Source organism: Arvicanthis niloticus, chromosome 12, assembly GCF_011762505.2.
Source record: "Arvicanthis niloticus isolate mArvNil1 chromosome 12, mArvNil1.pat.X, whole genome shotgun sequence".
NCBI classification, from domain to species: Eukaryota; Metazoa; Chordata; class Mammalia; order Rodentia; family Muridae; genus Arvicanthis; species Arvicanthis niloticus.
In genome coordinates, this window is record NC_047669.1 from 29,969,524 (window position 1) to 29,990,857 (window position 21,334).

The 21,334-nt window shown below is 43.2% G+C and overlaps 1 protein-coding gene across 3 annotated transcripts in view; it reads left to right on the plus strand.

Annotated features, from left to right (window-relative positions):
* The window catches only part of Drd3 (dopamine receptor D3), a 51,573-nt gene that overhangs the window by 22,314 nt on the left and 7,925 nt on the right, over positions 1–21,334 (plus strand). For all 3 annotated transcript variants that reach the window (XM_034515579.2, XM_034515580.2, XM_034515582.2), the window contains exon 3: positions 14,886–15,028. In XM_034515579.2, the coding sequence (XP_034371470.1) occupies positions 14,886–15,028 (143 nt within the window). The remainder of the gene's footprint in view (positions 1–14,885; positions 15,029–21,334) is intronic.

Here is a 21,334-nt window from a genome sequence, read left to right on the forward strand (position 1 = left end):
GAAGGTTTCTTGATCAGTTCAAAATGCATTTCTCTACAACCTGCAACCAAAGTGTGTGGTATCTTAGCAATAGGGACTTACTATATAGTTACAGAAGGCAACTAACACCAGTGGCAAAAGTCAGTATAGTTTGGGGGTCCTCTAGGGCCTTTCTTACCTAACTCATAAGGAGGTAACATGTGCCTAGTAATGAGGTCTTCTCATGTCTTCTGGGAGCATTATTCATTAACGTGGGTTGCCTCTCTTTTCTTGAAACCCCACTTCTCACCATGATCCCTGCTTAACCCTTTAGCTCCCAGTATTCTCCCCCTGTTCTTTCATATCATATATATTTTCCCATTACCTAATAAGATATTTTTTTGCTTTGATGACAAGATCATAGGTTCCCAAGCGCCTCATGAACGTGCACTTCATTTTATTTAAGCCTCCACATGGCATGACCACCTTTCTAATCTCGTCTCTTTCCAAGTTTACTTATGTCCTTCTAAAATGCTACACTGTCCCTCACAGCAGTCTCAGTTTCCATGAGAGCATTCTGCGCCCTGCCATGTAATTGAGATATGCTGAGTCCTCCTGCTACCTCATTGTCTCTGTGAGCTCCAGCCTGCCTTTTCTCACATGGCCTGGGGCAGTGCCCAATACAGCAGAAGCACCAAACTTCCTTCCATGTGCTGAAATAAGAGCTTAGAACAATAACCAAAGAGTTAAAATGACTCTTTCCTACAGTGACACTGAAACCAAACCTCCACACCAGATGTTTTCTTACTTCCAGCACTTGATAAGCCATTTAACTGGGAAGGAAAATAAAGAATATGTCCACAGCATTAGAAATAATACCATTAAAAGTGTGTTAAAATATAGAATATGGGGGCTGGAGAGATGGCTCAGCAGTTAAGAACACTGACTGCTCTTCCAGAGGTCCTGAGTTCAATTCCCAGCAACCACATGGCGGCTCACAACCATCTGTAATGGGGATCCAATGCCTTCTTCTAAAGTATCTGAAGAGAGCAACAGTGTGTGTGTGTGTGTAATAGAATATATATCCATAATTCTGTAAATATACCAAAAATATTAAATTGTATACTTTATGTGGATTTATTATATACTATGTGAATTATTTTTCCATAGAACAGTTAGAAAATAAAATGATAGGAATTTTATAATGTTTATAGCTACTGATACAAATAGTGGGTTTGCCTTATTATTATCTTTACCAGCCCAGCCTGAACATTTATTCTGGGTCCGTGTCCTTATCCCCTCAGGTTCTCCCTGCCATGCCTATTACACATCTTGAATCAAGAATACTAAGCTGAACACAATGGTTCCTGGCTAAGGGTAGCCAGTGTTCCTCTCACAAATAGGCATCTTCATGGACATGGAGAGAATGAGAGAGAGTTACCTTTCAAGTGAGACAAAATGTAATCTGGTTAAAGTCTCACCAGCTCAGAGTCAAGAATTTTGGCACAACTTTGCCATGAAGACTGCCTACTGACTTAGTTGGTATTTCAATTATTATGATAAAACACCGTGACCAAAGCAGCTTGGAGAGAAAGGAGTTTATTTCATTGTATACTTGCAGGTAACAGTTCATCACTGAGGGAGGTCGGAGCAGGAACTCAAACGGGGCAGGGATCTGGAGACAGGAACTGAAGCGAGCCGTGGGGGACTCTGTTACTGGTTCATTACTCCTGGGAAGCTCAGCCTGCTTTCCTCTTATCAGAACATTTTTACTAAATATTTCCAATTTTATTTGTGTGTGTGTGTGTGTGTGTGTGTGTGTGTGTGTGTGTGTGTGTGTTACTTCAGTGGAGATCAGTGTACAACTTTGGGACTTGGTTGTCTCCATCCTCTATGTGGGTCCTGAGGAATGAACTCAGGTCATCAGGCTTGGCAGCAAGGACCTCTTTATCACTGAGCCATCTTGCTGGCACTCTTTTGTAAAAACAGGTTTTGATTTATTTATTGACTTTATTTGTATGGGTGTTTTGCCTGCATGTTTGTGTGTGCCCTGCCCTCGAAAACCAGAAAAGGGAACCAGATCTCTCAGAACTGGAGTTATAGACAGTTGTAAACTACTATGTTGGTGCTAGGAATCGAACCCAGGTCCTCTAGAGAAGAACAGTCAAAGCTTCTAACCACTAAGCCACCTCACCAGGCTTCTTCCAGCACCCAGGATCACCAGCCCAGAGTGGCACCACCCACAATGTGCTAGATTCTTTTACATCAATCACTGTGTGTGTAAGACAAGAACCTCACAGATTTCTCTACAGGCCAATCTCATGAAAGCATTTTCTCAGTTCAGATTTCCTCTTCCTAGATATGTCTAAGTTTGTGTGTCAAGTCGACAAAAACTAACCAGCACACCTACACAGAGATAATAACATTCCTTTTTTAATTGTGCTATTTCAAATAATACTAAAGTAATAATAAACTCTGCTTGAAACCAAAGCACAGAAGACCTTTGAGATTAACCTTATTCCCTCCCAGGTGTAAACCTGTAACTTACTGGGAATCTGTAAACAAGTAAGTCTGTTTGCAATCAAGATGCATTTCTTACCCTTATGACTTATTATTATAAGAATCTCTTTGACCCTTCTAACCTACTGTATTAGTTACTTCTCTTGTTACTATGGCAAAATACCCAACCAAAACAACCACTTAAAGAAGGGTTTGTTTTGGTTCACAATCTGAGAGTGCAGTCTTTCATGTAGGAGAAGGCACTACTTCAGCAGGAGCATACAGTGGCTAGTCACATTGCTCACACAATTAGAAAGTAAAGAGATGAATGCTGGCCCCCAGTTGATTTCCTCTTGTTTCCTTCTTTATTCAGTACAGTATCCCGCTCATGGGGATGGCGTAGCCCACATTCCAAGTAAGTCTTCTCTCTTCAGTTAAGCCTCTCTGGAAACACTGTCACAAACAGTCCCAAGGGTGTGCATCCTAAGTAATCCTTAAATCATCTGAGTTAACAATGAATATCTTAATACAATGCTTTTTTATTAATTCTTTCAGAATTCCTTATAATATATTTTGATTATATTCATTCCCACTATTCCATCTACCTCCTCACTCCTTCCCAACTTTATATTTTTTCTTTTTAATAACCCTATGAGTATAGTTTGTGCTGCCTATATACTACTGGGTATGAATGTGGCCATCCACTGGGATGTGGCCAACCTACCAAGGGCCATACCCCCTCAGTTAGGGGTGGGAGCTCATGAGATCCTCCCTTCCATGCTAGAATGTGGGCTTGATCTTGTGCAGGTCTTGTGCAGATGACCATCACTGCTGTGGGTTCATGAGTGCAATAGTCTTCATGTCTGGAAGACACTGCTTCACTCCAGTCCTCTCTTCTTCATGTCTGGAAGACACTGCTTCACTCCAGTCCTCTCTTCTTCATGTCTGGAAGACACTGTTTCACTCTAGTCCTCTCTTCCTCATGTCTGGAAGACACTGCTTCACTCCAGTCCTCTCTGACCTCTGGCTCATTTCATCTTTCTGCACATTCTTCTGTAATGATACCCGAGCCTTGGTGCTGAGAGGATATAGATGTCTCATTTGCCATTTGTGCTGACTCATTCTCTGACACTTGACCTATTGTGAGTTTCTGAATTAACTGTATCCACTGCACAAAGAAACTTCTCTGGTGAGGTGTAAAGGCTGCACTAATCAATGAGTATAAGGGTATGAATTTAGAGGGAAGTTTGATACTACATCTATTTAACAGATTAATAATAATGGGTTTAGCCCTAGGGCCTGTGAGCTCCCCATCCATTGGTCAGATTTACAAGACCAAGCATTCATTTTCTCCTGAGGAGCAAGCTTTAAATCTAATTAGAAAGCACTGGTTACTCCCATTACATATATACCACTATTGCATCCATGGGCATGTCCGACAACACCAGTTATTATTGTACTTCACAAGGTCCACAGCTAGGTAACAATGTTGATGACTCCCCTGCTTCACACCCCCAGCAGCCAACATAGCATCTTTCTGCCTTCCATAAGGAAGCCAGCAGAAAGAAAGTGTCCTGGTCAGTACCAACTTGATTTCCCCATGTTCTGTGACCACAAGTACATAGTGTCTTCAGCAATAGAGTCTTATCATCAAGTTTTGGTGGTCAACCAAGAGAAGAGGACAATGGCCTAAATTGTTAGAGAGTCTTCAGGGCACCTTTAACCAACAACTCAAAAGAGATATCCCACACCTAAGGCTTGTAAGATAAAAATTATTCTCTATGTAGGGTAACGGTAATCAAACTTTTTATATGTGTGTATGTGTATATATCTGCAGATACACATATATGTATGTATATGAAGCTTATGTTTCCATATGGCTTTTTGTATTAGTCAAGGTTCTCTAGAGTAACAGAACTTATAGAATAAATGGTAAAATGAATAAAGGAGATTTATCTCTGGTCCAGCTAATCCAATAATGGCTGGCCATGAACTGAAAGTTCAAGACTCTAGAAGCTGCTCAGTTCATGAGGCTGAATGTCTTACCCGCTCTTCACTGGATGCTAGAATTCCAAAGAAGTAGGCTCTCATGCCAGTAAAGGAGTGGACTTGCTTGCAAGGTGAGAGCGAGCAGGCAAAGAACAAAAGCGTCCTTCTTCCAGACGTCGGCTTCCAGCAGAAGACGTAGTCCAAATTAACGGTGTGTCTCCCCACCTCAAGATCCAGATTAGAAGTTGATCCTCCAACTTCAAACTAAGCAAAACTCCTTCACAGGTGTGCCCTCCATTTTTTTTGGATTTTAGTTCATTCCAGACATAGTCAAGTTGACAAGCAAGATGAACCATCTCACTTCTCAAGCCTCCTTAGGGGTAGTGATCCCTCTTCACAGCCCTCTTCTGCCCTACCCTCTCTTTCTCTCTCCCTCCCTAAACCTCCCTCGTCCACTATTCCATTTTCTCCTTCACCCCACCTATGACGCTAGCTGGGCGGTGCCTGCTGGTAGGATATACTAAAGAGGCGGACGGCATGAGTTTGAGTTTAGCTTGGATGATGAATATCAACCTCATCTATGGTTTTATCTTATCAGCCTGGACTCCTTTCTAGTGTAGCCCCCAAACCACTCTATGACCTCATTTACCGAAAAATGGAGGGGGTGCTTTTAAAACCTTTAAACAATGTGACTGCAATCATATAAAGACACTTAAATGTGAGTCTTGAGAAGTCCACTCTCGTGTCTTGGGTGTATGCTGCTCTTTTCCCTAAATCTCTCTTTCCCCTAATGTCTAAACTTCAATCTGTTACTACTCCCCCCCCCCCCCCATAAACTCCTACACTGCTTCATACAAAGTCAGCCTGAAATTCTTTTCTGCCTTGAAGTCCAGAACACAGGTTGCACCTGGAAGGAGGTCTCTGAGAGAACACCTCAGGTTGCTGCAGGCTGCAGGGTAGAGCTGAGTCACCTACAACCACTGAGAAAATGAAGTAGAGAAACTCTGGAACAGCCCCTCCCTCCTTTCCCAGTTCCCGACCCTCCTCTCTACCCCAATGAAGGTGCGCCTGTATGTTACACACACACACACACACACACACACACACACACACACACACACACCATATACACACACACATTGATGAATGAGACCAAGGTGCACGGGCCTTAAAGAAGAGGCTCTGGGAACCGAATGCAGCTAATGTTTCATAACGTTGACTGAGTTGGTCATATGAAGGTGTCTTTTTTGCAATTTGCCTCTAATTTGCAGAAGGGCATCATTTTGCTGGCCACAGCCGTATTAACACACGTCACCTTTCACCACTTAAAACCCAACCAGCAAGAGTAAACTTTGAGGCGTCTTCTGTCTCATATAGGAAAAACCCCAGAAATGCATAGCACTCCCCCTCACCTAAAAGCTGTGCTTCCAGTCTCAGTGGGGCAGGGGCTTACATTTCATAATGGACTGTCCTCAGCAAACCTCAAAACAGAGCCCCCCCACCCCCATTCTAGGAAAAAAAACAGGCCTCAGAAAAGCTGTCCCCATTCTCCTTCCCAGCAGTGTGCAATACACAGCATTAAAATCTGTTCATGTGATGCCAGATAGCTGGTCAATTCATTAGAAATGCAGTCATTCACACAGACCTTTGGTCTTCACACAATGCCAGTCATCAGCCTGACAAACTTGACCAAATGGATTCAGTACTTTTTTGGTCATGAAGCCCTGGTCCATAATAGCAGGGTAGTAAGAGATAGGGGGGGAAAAAAGAAAAGAAAAAAAGAAAGGAAATGATAAAAGGGATTTTGAAAGCAAGTAATAAATACCATTGTCATTAGATTCTTAGGCTTGGCTCTGGATGCTTGGATTAAAGCCGCCTTTTTCCTTTTTAAAAATCAGAGTGGGAAGTCCTCTGATCACAAGCCCCCCATTCCACGGCCCCTGCATCTTCTCAGCAGCTGGGTCCCCTCCCATCGCATCCTGGGTCAGTGCTAACTCAAGGAGGCCTCTGAGAACGTGTCAGGAAAGGAGGACAGGACCAAAGCGATGAAAATTAGAGTCCTCAGAGAGGAGCCCGGGAATAATGCAACCAAATTCATTCACCAGAGAGATCTTTAAGTGGCTCTCAAATGGCACCCATCACACAGGCAAGCCTCCGCGCCTTTGCAGAGCGCACAATAGGTACGAGATGAGTCACAGGCACCTTGGATTTTTAGTTTGCATCTAAATAAGCACTTTATATTTGCAAAGGGCTTTCCAGTCATTTGCAAAAAGCTTTCTCCTTCAACAACTCCACCAGGGGAGTCCACAGAACTAAAGATTTATTGAGCCCCCTGTCTGACCAAATAAAAGGTGGTGAAAAGCAGCCTTCAGAGCTCTGGGCTCATTAAACCCAGGCAGGGAGTTAGAGTCAGGCCCTCCCACTCAGGCCAAGCTCTTCTTTCCTCCTGCAGTCACCGAGAGAACCCCCCACTCGAGGATAACGATAGCTTTGGCTGGACAGTCATGGTATTAAGACCTTAATGAGCCACGTAGACCGAGGATCAGAGTGAGCTCCATGTGTGCTGAAGGTCCGGCTGCTTCTTGTCACAAGTCCCAAACTAGACCCTGACCTTTCTGAGATTTAGAGACTCCCCCATTCTTGACAAAAGTTAGGGAAGGTCACCTGCAGAGGTCACACCTGCAGCTCACTGCTAGAAGTAAGATTTCCTATGTCCTCTGTGCTCGTTATCCTAATTTGCATGGATGTATAGGTAACAAAAACAAAATTAGCTATCATTTATCATTTATAAAGTAGGTACATTGTCCCATTACACGTGTACACACACACACACACACACACACACACACACACACACACACACGGTGACTAGAATCACAAAGCTATTAGGTAACAGATGAATGAAACCAAAAGTCACTGCCATCTTTTTTTCCCCCAGAGCCGAGTTGGAAACTACCATTCTGAAAAAATGCTGACATTATAGGCTTGTATAGCCACTAAGCCAGTGTGTGCTGCCAGTATCTCCTACAGTAAACTGCCCTGCTGCCTCACCCTGGGCCCCTAGCTGTGAAGTCACACTGCCCAGTTCAATATCTAAGTCTCATAGCAAAGCGACTTTAGGCTCTTTGGTTCCTGTGTCTGTTTAACAGACACCAGCAATTTCCTCAGTCCTTCAACAGTGGCTCACACAAGAAGTGCTCAACACTTGTCTGATAAATAAATTTAATGTGCACTGCCTGACAATCAGGAAGAAAAAAACAATCACAATCATAAAAGCTAAAACCACACAGAACAATCTTAGGTTAGCCCAATAATGATGGCAATACAGTAAGAACCGCCTTTTGAATTTTAAATTGTACTAAAAACAAACAAAAAACAAACAAACAAAAACCTTCACAAATGTAATCTCATTCAATAGCTGTGAACAGTCCTGTTAGACAGAAAATTTGAGTCAGAAAACTCAAGCCACGGGCCCCACTGTGAAGCTGCAGAGCTGGATTTCAGATCCCAGTCAATCCTAAGCCCCAGGGCTTTACCAGAGTGTACACTGACTGCATTCGGGTCGGCTGAGTATTCCATGGGAGAGAGGGCCGAAAGATCTAGATGCTGAAACACAAGAAGGGAGTGGGACTGGGAATACCACCAAGGGAGGTGGCCTCAGACAGGGTTCGGTCTCCATCCAAGCCAGGCCAAGCCTGACCGGGCGCTTTGGCCTCCACTTGCCTGCGGTTGGCCTTCAGCAAATCACTCAGAGAGGAAAGGCTAAATAGCCTCCCAGGGTGGGAATGCGGGGTCCTCGCAGGGCACCAGGAACTAAGGGGGGGGCGGTTTTCCCTCTCTGCCTCCCTACAGAGCCTGGAGAGCCCCCAGGTGAGTTGTGAACTTCTCACCCCGGCAGAGCTGGTGAAGTTCTTGCTGCATTTTGGTGCCCTCCAATGGTAGATTTTGGAACAGCCTCGAGGTCTTAGCCACCCACCTATAACATGCTGGGGGGCCTCATTTATTCTAAAGGCTTAATCGTTTAAGAAGAAGAAGAAGAAAAAAAAAAAAAACCCATACTGTGACAATGAAAGACTGTAGTCTTGTCTCTCATCTCCAAGTGAGCAAGAAGCTTTGACAGAAATTCTCCCTAATGCAGACTCTCTTCAGACTTGTCTAATAAGATACATTAGATGTTAAAAATACACGTTTCTGGTTTTTACTTTAGAAGTACCTCATGGAAACCACTGGGGGAATAGCTTGGGGGTACTCATTTTAACAGTGCAGCCCTGCACTCCCCAACCTCCACCCCATAGTCCCCACACCTCAACACACCGGCAATTAGCAGAGTCAAGCTACTTGGGAAGTTCAGGTCTGAGCATTCGCACTGTCTCCCAAGTACAAACAAGTGAGACACTGACTTTTATACCAACAAACCCCTGCTTCCCTGCAGGGATAAGACAGCTCCATGTGCCTTTGAGAGGGCATGGGGTCCTTGTCAAAGGCACTGGTCCTGGAGATGGGAGACCTGACTTGGCAGGACCACTCCAGTGCAAAACTTTGGGTCCATCCTGCCTTCCCTGAAGCTCTGGTTCCTCTCATAAACAGAGCCATGATATTCTGTATAGTCTCTTGCTCACTGAAATAATGGAGCCTCCAAACAGCTGTTGAGTATTAAAGCATGTTTAAGGCACCATGCCATCCCCGCTAGTGTGTTAGAACCGAGCTGGTGAGAGCAGTATTCTAGGAATGTTTCAAGTTGGTTATCGAGCCTTTGGTGGTGGCTTGACATGAGTGGTGGTGGGTGTATTTACACAACAGAAATTGTTGCATGTTACGAATTAGGGTGTGTGTGTGTGTGTGTGCGCACACGAGTGCATGCATACATGCGTGTGGGGGGGAGAGAGAGAGAGAGAGGGAGAGAGAGAGAGAGAGAGAAAGAGAGAGAGAGAGAGAGAGAGAGAATTGTTAGCTGTTTGTTAGCACATCGACTGAATATTTAGCATGGCTGGGTTCTTTTACGTCTCAGGATTTGTGCCCGTTAATGCTGGTGTGTGATGTTTTTGTTTATTCGCAGTTTTTATAATAAAATTTATATATAAAAAGTAAGTATGAAAAACAAGGAGGACTTTGCCTACAGCAAGTCTGAGCCAGAGAACGTGGTCATATCTTTCCATTCCCCAGCCTGTAGCTAGCTGGAGCGGTGTGTCCATGACAGCAGCGGGATTTAAGTCTCAGCTTCTCCCTCAGAGGCTCCTGGGACACCACAAAGTAACCCTAGTGACCACATTTGATTTGGAGCCCCCACAGAAAAGAAGTGTTTAGACTGAGGCCCGGAGGGCCACAGGTGAGGCGTGTTGTGTAAGTGCTCCAGAAGAAAGGAATGGGGTTGCCATGGCCCCCCCCTTGGAATCCATGAGGACTCTTAACTTTACTAACTCAAGAACCCCATTTCCCCCTCTTCAGAAGGAAGCCACTAGCTTTCATCTCAAGACTCACAGCAGTCTTTAAGCTGTTCTGTTCGGAACACAGGTGCTGACTCTTGGAAAGTAGCTACATAAGAGGCAGAGATGGAATACAAGCAATGGACACGAATGGAAGGAACAGGGAACACCACCCAACCCCTGCTCACCCAGCATGCACCTTGCTCTCCCTTAGGCCAAGCTTTGAGGTACACAAGACAGAGTAAGGAGGCTCTTGCCCTAAATCTGGCATCCTACTTTCCTGGAGACCAAAAAGACAAAAACTGTTGCTCTGTATTTAGACCCATGTCTAACCTCCCACCCCAGCCTGGCTCAAGGATCAGACCATTCTCTCGTGGCCACTGAGACAGGCCATAGCCGCCTACTTGCTTTATATATGGACCTCTAGGGAATACTGAGCTATAAGATGCTTTGAGCCATTTGGTAACCTAAACCAAGTGGCTAATTTCTCTCCATTGGTGAGACAAACCCAACGATGACTCAAGACACCGACACTCAGGATGTCGGTGCCATTGATTGGCACTGAAACATTGTTGTAAGTTCAAAGGTCTCTGAGAGATACCAGAGAGGCTACAGTTGAACTCCCAGGGAGGAGGATGAATAATGGGCTGGACAAAGACTATAGGAAAATATCCACCAGCGAGCCAGTTTGGCTGAAGCCGAGAGTACATGCCAGGAATGAACAGAAGATCATGTTCTCGAAGGAAGTTGAGCTCAGGCTGAAGAAAATCAATTATGGCCTGCGTGTAAAAGAGGAGCCAATGACAGTATATTTATTTTCTGCTTTGGTGGAACAAATTATTGCAGGTTTTGAAATATAAGCTACAACCACTTTAACCTCGCTATCCCTGTAAGACGGAACACTGCAGCGTAGTCGTGGTTTTTAAAACACGAGCCCGAGCTGGGTTGTGTTCTTTTTCTGAACCTTAGAATAGTCCTCCTTACAAACTTAGGTTGTCAGTAGGATTCAGTTCCTTATGACTGTAGCAGTGTGGTTCTTACTATCTTACATGACATCACCCAGGCTTCTATAGGCCTCTTGCCATTCTATGCTGAAGAATAAACTAGGGCAGTTTGATGTTCAAGGCAGGCTAACTCTCAGACTTTGAGGCTCTTTGAATTTGGGAACAACCCAAATTCAAAGATTCACCTGATAAGGTCAGGCTGTCCCAGAACAATTTCCCTTTTGATTAACCCAGAGTCCAGGGGTTAGTAATCTAATCACGGAGGGATGTTACATTATACACACAGGTCTCTCCCGTGTACAATAGGAAGGGATTATACACAGAAGAGTCCTGGAGTTCTGTCTCGGAGTTTTGAGCTATGGAGGTAGGGAAGACATCATGAAATTATGATAATAAATCATAGGAAAGCTTAGGCTAAGTGGAGAAAGGATGACAGTGGATCGTCAATGGCCTCTATCGCTTTTCTACCTAGAACAGCCGGGTACCTCTGATACCACACACTGTCCCGGTCTCCCCCAACTTACCTCCATCATTCTCCATCACATCACTAAATGCACTGCCTTTGTGGTATTTTTTTATTTTATCTTTTTTTCTTTTTTAAATTTTATTTAATATTTTATTTACATTTAAGATACCATCCCCTTTCCCCATTTCCCCTCCCTAGAAAATCCCTGTCCCATGTCCCCCCTTTCCTTTTTGCTTTTATACAATTTTTTAAAATGTTAATCAAAGGATTTATAAGGTTGGTAATGCTCAATCAGAAGCATAACCCAATACCCAACCTAGATATAAAAACTATCTTCGACTGGTGGAGACATGTGAACATCTGCCTCCATGCCCCCTCTCTCTCATCACCTAGCTTCTCCTCTCCTTCATCTTCTCTCCTTACTCCATCTCTTCCTCTCAATACTCCTTCCCACTTAGCTCCTCCTACATATCACTCTTCCTGTTAAAGTAGAACTTTTCTCTCAAAATACAATTAGAGCATACTTATTCCTAATTGTACCAGTGAGGTACAAGATAGTCCTAATACCCAGTCCATCAAGGATTGGCTATGAGACTATAGGTCTTCAACCCCGTCAGAAGTCCAGAGTGACTGAGTTAACTGAAATTTTGGGAAGCACTAAACATAGCTTCTAAAACTTAGCCAATTTATAGAGACCACTGAACACCTGAAAAGCTCCTATACTACCGAACATTGGAGCATCAAATCTTCAGCCTTCTGGCCCAGAGTCATCTGACAGACCTTAGTGATGCAGGATTATTAAGGGCTGATTACTCTGTCTAGGCAGATATAATCAGTCAACTATTCTGCATGTGTGTCCTTTTCTGGACAGTAATTTGTCTGTAGATGGAAAGAGGCAATTCTTGCCTAGTGGCTGTCACCACACAACTGGTGTAACTCCAAGGATGCTCAATTTCTTCTTAGAATCCACGACAGGAAGCTGTCAGGAGCAGACAGGTCTCTAATCAGAATGGACATTAATATATAAATATTTGTAGCGTCAATTCTATGGACTTCTGATGTTTTGAAAACCAACTATCCATGTATGGTAACCTGGACTGTTGTCTGTTCACTCCTCTCAGCTATTTCTAAATAAAATATGGGAAACCTCCTAACAATAAACTCAAAGCCATGAATTTGCTATAGTCCCTTAACTCATAGGTTAACCGTCCCAAATCAGTTAAAAAAGTTAAAGAAGGACTGGGTCTAGGCCTTGTATTCCTAAATGTGTTATACAGGCACAATGCCCATGAGAGTATCAATATTCTTCTCACTTTTATATTAATAAGAGGCCTATACCAATGAAAACCTTAAATTTGAAATCAAAGTAAATTTTGTACCATTTAAGAAATTATAACTTCATCTTGATAATAAGTATACAGATTTCTACCAATAGGTTATGGCTATGCAATAAGTCCTAGCTAATCCTCCCTATTTTATTTTATCTTGACATGTTTGCTTGCATTTTTATCATTCACGTCCTTCTCTGAGGTCAATGAGGATAGAGTCAAAGCCACTTTCTCCATTCTCTCTCCATTCAGAACAGGACCTGCATTAAGCAGGCCATATGCTATATAACATAGCAGGGGCTGGATGAACACTGACTTGAAAGTGAAATGAGGAAGTAAGCAAGTGATGTGGAAAGGTCAAAGGGCAACTGGAAGGTCTGAAGTTGTGTCTGGACTTCTTGAAGAGGGCAAAAAGTAGAGCTAGGAGAAAGGGCATGGGGAGCCAGGATCTGGTTCAAGCATCCTGAGTGTGTCTACAGAAGTCTGACAAGCAGTGGAAATGTATGTGAAGAGTAACCGAGGAAAATACAGTAGCCAATGAAGCGAAGAGGTAGACTTTGACTGTGTGAGGTGGTCATCATCAAACTCAATCATCAGCTTGATTAGATTGGGAGCTACCTGTGAGATTAGTAAGTAATCCCTCCCCTGGGTATGTCTGTGTGTGCATTCTGAGACAATTAGATCTCAAGGGATCTGTCCTGCTCACTGGTACAACCCACTGATGGTGTGAAAACATGAATGGACTATTGGAAGGTGACAGAACAGTGAAGGTGGGGTCTACCTGGAGGAAGTAGGTCATTAGGGAAATGCCTTTGAAGGGTATTTGCTGGCCCTGGCTCCTGCCTGGTTCTCTTCTCTGCTTGCTGGATGCTTGAGTTGAGTAGCCTCCTCTTCCACACACTCTGACCACCATAGTGTTTGGCCTCACTGAACTCCTAAAGTATCGGAGCCACCCAATCCCTAATACTGTGAGCCAAAATAACCCTTTCTCCTTTTAAGTGGTTTCTGTCAGATTTTTGTCACAGACATGAAAAAGATAACATACCACGTGCATGCAAGGTAGATTCCAAAATAAGCCTCCTTTTGGATATTAGTTCTATTTTCCAACGCTCTTAGCTGGAATGCTTATCACTCTGTGAGTAGACGTATGTTTACATTCAAGCAGGGAGTAAGCACCTCACTTGGACACAGTACTGATGCCGACCCGCAAACTGTGGAAGAATGTGAAGGTACACGAACCCACACCCAACGTCTTTCAGAGTGTGGGGCCTGTGAGTAGAAGGCAGGTTGTGGGTCTTGCTGGGGATCAAGAGGAAGCCCTCCCCATAACTCACTGCTGCTCTCTGTTGACTATTCTTTCTCTCTTTCTCTGTGGATCCTCCAAGGAGTTCATCTCTCTTAGCCTTTCTCACTCAAATATTTTCCCTTCTTTAAAATATCTTTTATTTTTTTGACAATTTCATATATGTATGTATTATATCTTGAGCATACTCACTCTCAACCCATGCCTTCCCCATCACACCTCCCAACACATTCTTCTGTATTCATGATCTCTCTCCCTCTCCCTCTCCCTCTCCCTCTCCCTCTCCCTCTCCCTCTCCCTCTCCCTCTCCCTCTCCCTCTCCCTCTCCCTTTCCCCCTTCCCCTCCCTCTCCCTCTCCCCCTTCCCCTCCCCCTCCCTTTCCCCTTCCCCTCCCTCTCCCCCTCCCTCTCCCCTCCCCCTCCCTCTCCCTCTTCCCCTCCCTCTCCCCCTCCCTCTCCCTTTCCCCCTCTCTACCCACTCTTCATCTCTCATTTCTTTGTATTTCACTGAGAGGTTTCTCCCTCTCTCTCCCTCCCTCCCACTCCTCTCTTCTCTCTCCCCTCTTCCTCCCTCCCCACTCTGTAATCCTCTGAACCCTGTGCTGCCTGCTGGAATGTTGACTGATTGTACTGGCCTGGCCTTACGCAGGTCTCATGTGGGTACCCATGGCTGCAGTGGGTTAATGCTACATCATTCATGTCTGGATAACCGCATTCTACAGCACTCCTCCCCACCATCCACCATCCAGCCCTTACATCCTTTCTGCTCCTTCTTCTGTAATCACTTTTCTTAACTCTCTTCACCTAAGGAACTTTTCTCTTGTCATGTGTTTCAGTGTGAGTCCCCCTCTAGTAACCTCTTTCAACGACTGCTTCCATCCTGCCTCATACCCCTACTCCTCGTTCTCTTCCCCAGGTACACAGCGGTGGTCATGCCAGTTCATTATCAGCATGGCACTGGGCAGAGCTCCTGTCGACGTGTGGCACTCATGATCACAGCTGTGTGGGTGCTGGCCTTTGCTGTGTCCTGCCCTCTTCTCTTTGGGTTCAACACAACAGGTAAAACTATTGCTTTCACTTCCTGAACTCATAAAGTTCACATAATACTCCGGTGGCTGTGAGTAGTACCCACTACAACATTTCCATTCCTATGAAGTATAATCAAGGGAGGATGTAGACTTCGAAGCTTTGGCCTTTGTTGGGTTTAAATTAAATATAGAGCAAGACCTCACTAATTTTTGTCATGAAAATAATAATTTTGATCAAGCTTCATGAAGAGTCTGTCTTATCCCTCTTTTGAAAGAAATGTCATTATATGCATTGGAAGAAACGTAATGGTTAAAACACAAAACTATGTTAATAATTCAAGTGGGGTTTGATAATGAAAATGGGGTTTGATAAGGAAAAAGTAAGTATTCAGAACCAATATACAATGCAGAGTAACATATCATAAAGCCTAGGATGAGTTATCCCCCAATAAGAATTATTCCTGACATTTGAGAACTAGCTCTGAAATGCATATTTTTATTAATATGCAAAATTGTAAATTTGATAGATAGCACATGATGCATCCCCTAGATGGAGAGATGGATGGATGGTTGGATGGATGGATGGATGGATGGATGGATGGATGGATGGCAATGTCTGTATCTAGGATGATCTGGATTCTAACCATATGACATCAATCCAATTCACCTTCACCCCTCACATGATCCATCTTTTAGCCTCAGGAAATCCATCTTTTGTATGAAAGCTATTGAAAATGCATAACGAGAGAAAGGGGAAGGAAAATTCTATAATTATAATCTCAAAAAATAAAAGAAATATCAAAAAGGAAAATGTATAATGACACAATGGGGAAGTTTTTGTAATTATAATCTCAAAAATTTTAAATATTTTTTAATGTAAAAGAAAATGCATAACAAATGTGTTGGCTAAGAAATCTGAATGAGCAGTGTCATGGTGTCATGTAGAATTCTTACTTTTGCTCATTTAGATTGGCTCATTCAATTCCTACTAGATTTTAGACTTTTGAATTCCTGATTGATATGTACTTAGTAGTCACAAACCCACCTATTTGTGTACATACAGATATTGAGAGGTTATTATACAAAAATTCCCCCAACTTATAAACAATCTTCCAAGCACTGTATCCTGGACAATGATTTTAGAAGTCAGAGCACACACACTGAGAAAGGCAGATGGAGGCTCCAGAATCAGAAAGATCTAGGTCTGAAGCTAGTTGTCTATGCCTCCTTGAACAAACTGCTGGAATCTTCTGAGCTCAGCTTCCTCACTAATGAATTTAAGATGGTAATACAGTGGTGCATAAAGGAACAACTTCAAATGTATGTTCATTCAGCATATTTACTTACAAAGTTTTCAGTATTTATTTTTATAAATCGCTCTGTACATACAAAAAGAAAAGCCCCCAAAAATTAATCTCTGAAGTTACGTGATCTATGTGAACTTTATATGACATATTAATATATGTACCCTCCTTCTTATTACTGTTCAGCGTTATAGTGAAACTGTAAATATCTTTATATGTGATGTAGGAAATTTTTCAAAGCAAACTTTTAGACTGGAACATAGTAGAACTTGAATGAACCAGTCCAAATAGACAAAATTAAAAAAATCTAGACTTAATTTTTTTCTGTAAATAAATTTTTAATTTACTTTTTAAATTTTATGTGCATGAGTGTTTTGCCTGTATGTATGTCAGGCATGATGCTCACAAAGGTTAGAAGAGGGCAGAGGATGCCCTGGAATGGAGTTAAAGACAGTTGTGAGTCACCATGTGAGTGGTAGGAAAGGAATCAGGGTCCTCTAGAAGAGCTAAGCCACTCGGTCTTAATCTCGGTCTCGGGTCTGCAAATGCTTCTTATCTTCCTTGTTAACTCTAGGCTCTTACCCTACACGTTATGCAACTCTACATCCTGTATAGAGGCTTCTGCTGCATAACAGGATTAAACTGAGCTAACATGTGCAAATGTGCCAAGCACATCCTACCTTCTCAAGGTCAGCCTTGTTTGTCATATACACTGAAGGTTAAAAAACCATTCTATCAACAAATGTTTTCCTGGTCAACTTAAAATGTTCATAAAATTTAGTGTGTTAACATCTTGTTATTAAATTACTTGTTACTTTGTTTTGACAGAATGAAACTTTATATCCAGGAGCATATGTATAGACCACATAGCATTGTCCATTGAAATGGCTATAGGAACTATGGGAAACTAAAATATCTTTTGTCCTCAGTGTTCAATGTATCCTATAGGTTAGTCAGAGAGCTAAGTCAACATATTAACTTGTTTCTGTGTGCAAAAGCCCTGTAAGTGGGACTTGCATATGGGAACTGATATCACTGCCTGACCTAGTCATTGCTTACCTCTTGGCCCCCAGCACATGGCACCTGTGGGCTGGGTGCAGTTTCCGGCTTGAGCCTGGTACCCCTACACATTCAGGGATGTTGGCAGAGATGGTTCGACTTCTTCATGCAGGCACACATACATCCATAGAATAGCTGAAACCATCTCCAGGACTGACAGTAGACAGAGTTCTCAGCTAATGTCAACATCGCAGGCAAAGAATGATGAGCTAATTGCAGCATGTTCACACCAGTGACAATTATTGTTCTAGAAACAAAACCCAGGAAAAATTGTCCCAGGATTTTCAAATTGAGAATTGAAAAGACAAAAAAAAAAAAAAAAAAGACTTGTGACCTAGCATGTGTGTAGCAGAAGACCCTCCTGCTTCTCTTTAGTGATCTCTCTTTTACTTTGTGTTTTATGCTTGTTTTTGTGTGTTTGTTGATTTTATGTTTGGAGGTCATCTTGTGTGACTTCGTTTTTGAGACAGTATCTCACTAGGTTGCCCAGAAAGACCTTGAGTGTATAATCTGCCTGCCTCAGCCTCCTGAGTAGCTGAGATTACACACCAAGCCAGGCCTTTTCTCTTGTTTTTAAGTTTCTTAGCAACACTGTACTGAAACCTCCAATTATTCTCATATTGTGTCAAATGCAAGGTCCATTATAAAGGTCCAGTAGGTATTAGCTGGTGTCATTGTTATGATTACATAATGGAAAGTTTTCTGTGTCTTAAACTGCAAGAAACATCTGCTTCTAAGGAAGATATAAACAGTGGTGGTTCTCTGGGTGGTCATGGGAAAGATCAGCTGTCCCTTCTTAGAACACAGTTCAGGGAACTCATGAGTAGAGCTCAGGCATAAAGAATCCAGCCTTGGTCTCTGACACAATCTGACCCTCATGATATATCTTCTTTTTCCTGATAGGTGTGTTCTTGGTCGGTGTTCTATTGCTGTGAAGAGACACTATGACCAAAGCAACTCTTATAAAGGACAGCATTTAACTGGGGCTTGCTTGTAATCTCATAGATTTGATCTATTACCACCATGGCAGGAAGCATAGCATCAGGCAAGTGTGCTGCTGGAGAAGTAGCCGAATGCTACACCTTGATCCACAGGCAGAGATCAAGACACTGGGCCTAGCATGAGCATTTAAAACCTAAAAAGCCAACCTTCAATGACACACTTCCTCCAACAAGGCCACACCTCCTAATCTTTTCAAATAGTGCCACTTCCTGGTGACCAAGCATTCAAATATGGGTCCATGGTGGCCAATCTCACTCAAACTACCAAGTAGCCCTTCCAGCAACTTCCCCATCAACAGGTTCATTCAAAAGCACAATACAAACAACTCTTTCCTACAAGCTTGTTGATACTCCTTCTCTGACAAGGAGAGATGGAAAGGGTCAATTCCACCTGACTTGGAGCATAGCTGGACTTCAAGAAATGTAACAAAAGCTTTTTGTTTAAGGTGATGGCCTGCCACTTGTGTTGCTAGACCATTAGAGGCCACAGAGGCAAGCTGAACCCCAGCTACTTCAAACTTGCGGTTGTTCCTCTTCTTTGAAAAGGGGCAACAGGAGGAAAGCTCTTGGGTGGGAGAGAGTTCCAGGACTTCAGGGCCTGACTCACCAGTATTACTCCAGGTCCACCAGAGGCCCAGCAATCTAGCTAATCAACAAACCGACATCCCCTAGTCATGCAGAGGAAGGCACACGATGGAGTAAGAGGGCAACAGTAAAGATCTCCAATGAGCTCAGTCATTTCATTTCACAGATAAGAAAAATAGCATTTAAATTTCTGTTAAATCACCTCCCCATTGTGCGATTTTTTTTTTTAAAATAGAAAGTTCTAGAAAGAATACATAATAGCCAGTGATAGGATTTAAAAATTCTTCTGGGTAGGGGACTTAAAGTTAAGAAAATCTTATCAGCACCTTTAGAAAAAAAAAAAAAAAGAGTGGTATTTATTTGATTTTAGCAATAGAAATGTCACCTGGCTTTCAGAACCTTGGAGCCAGGGAACTCGGTTGCTCAAACGTTGAAAAGCAGAATAAAAGCACACCGTTTGAAGGATAGTGACTCATCCTCAAATCAGATTCATCAGCATCTCTGTCTTTGGAATTGACTTCAGGTCAGATTCTTCAACAAGTCTAAAGTTCATCAGTCTTTCAAGTCAACCTTCTCTCGACCTCACTCTTCACATCACTTGGAGCTCAAGTTCTCAGCCTAGCTCACAGAGACCCCAAGACCCTCCTTGCTGCTGCTATTCTGTGCCTCTTCTTTCTTTTTGTGTGATTGTGTGTGTGTGTGTGAGGTTTGTGAGTATATGCTGTGTGTGTATGGTGTGTGTGTGTGTACATGTGTGGTATGAATGTATGGTATGTGTGTGTGCATGTGTGTGTGCATGTATAGTGTGTGTATGTGTGATGTGTACTTGTGCATGGTATGTTTGTGTGTGTGTGAAGTTTGTAAGTATATGCTGTGTGTGTATGGTATGTGTGTGTGAGGCATATATATATATATATATATCCAGTGTGTATGTGTGTGTACATGTGTGGTATGAATGTATGGTATGTGTACATGTGTGTGTGCATGTGTAGTGTGTGTATGTGTGATGTGTACTTGTGCATGGTATGTGTGTGTGTGTGTATGGTGCCTGTGTGAATGTGTGGTATGTGTATGTGTGTGTGTGTGTGCTTGTATAAGCTTGTATACATTGTACACTGTATAAAGGGCAGAAGCTCAATTCAGGGTCTTCCTGTGTTGTTTTCCACCTTATTTAAGACAGGACCTCTCAGTAAATTTGGAGCTCACTGGTTTCACTGGTTTGGTTACATCAGCTAGACAGTAAGTCTCAGGGATGCCTCTGTATCTGCTCACTCCTGTCCCCACACCTATCCCAAGTACTGGGTTGACAGGCACACCTGTCTGTCATGCATGCTGGGGATCCAAATTCACATCCTTTTGGTTGTACAGCAAGTACTTCACCTGCTGAGCCATCTTCCCGGTGCCCTCTTTAGTGTCTTATTGCCCAGGATAGGAACTCTGAATGTAATGTGCTCCAGAAAGCTGGGTAAGTAGACGTGTCTTTGCCCTCGGCCCCTGCCCCTCCTTCTTTCCAATTTCAGAAAGTGATATTAGAGATTTCCCATACCTGTGTGGCCTGCCCCCAGTATCCTGCAGCTAGTGAGTGCCTATGTAAATATGCTTGTCTGTACAGTCTCCTTTTTTGTTCTTCTTCATCCACATATCCTTTCAGTAACTACCATGCTTCCATACAGTACTATCCTAGAGCAATCATCAGACGAAGGCACCATGTCTCCTGAGGGAGCCTCAGCTGCACAAACCAGCTCTTGAGGACTCAATAGAGAAGCATTTAGGAGTCTGTTGTGTGAGGCCTCCCACTGCCCTGGTGACTGGATGCCCTCCCACAGCATCATTGGTCCCTGACTCCAGTGTCTCCCTGCCTGCTGTGCAGACATGAGACCACACAGCCTGGTGGGAGGGGTCCTGGAGGAGGCTGCAGAGCCTGATCGGAGTGTAGACAGCAGTTGACTTCAGTGGGGGAAGTAGGAAGGGTTGGTAAAGCAAGTTCAACGACTGTAAATGAGCCCCGTTGTGGTCAAGGACCCTGACATAGCTCCTGGCTCCATCTTCATTCTCTCTTTTTTCATGCACACAGTTGCAACGTTTTTAATGGAAAAATAAATGCTTGCACATGATAAAACATTCATAAGGTGTAATGAGATACACAGAGACTTCTATCTATGTCAGTCTGCCTCCCCAGATTGCCAGAGCCCCCATCCCCTCCCCTGAAGTAAACACTAATATTCCTGAAAGATGCTGCTTGCAACAAGCACGTGTGTGTGTGTGTGTGTGTGTGTGTGTGTGTGTGCGCGCGCACACACACACGCACACATGCATGCACGCAGAGAAGCATACTATACTATACTTTTGACTGTTATTTTAAAAAGTAGTTCATTTACAGAAGTTAGC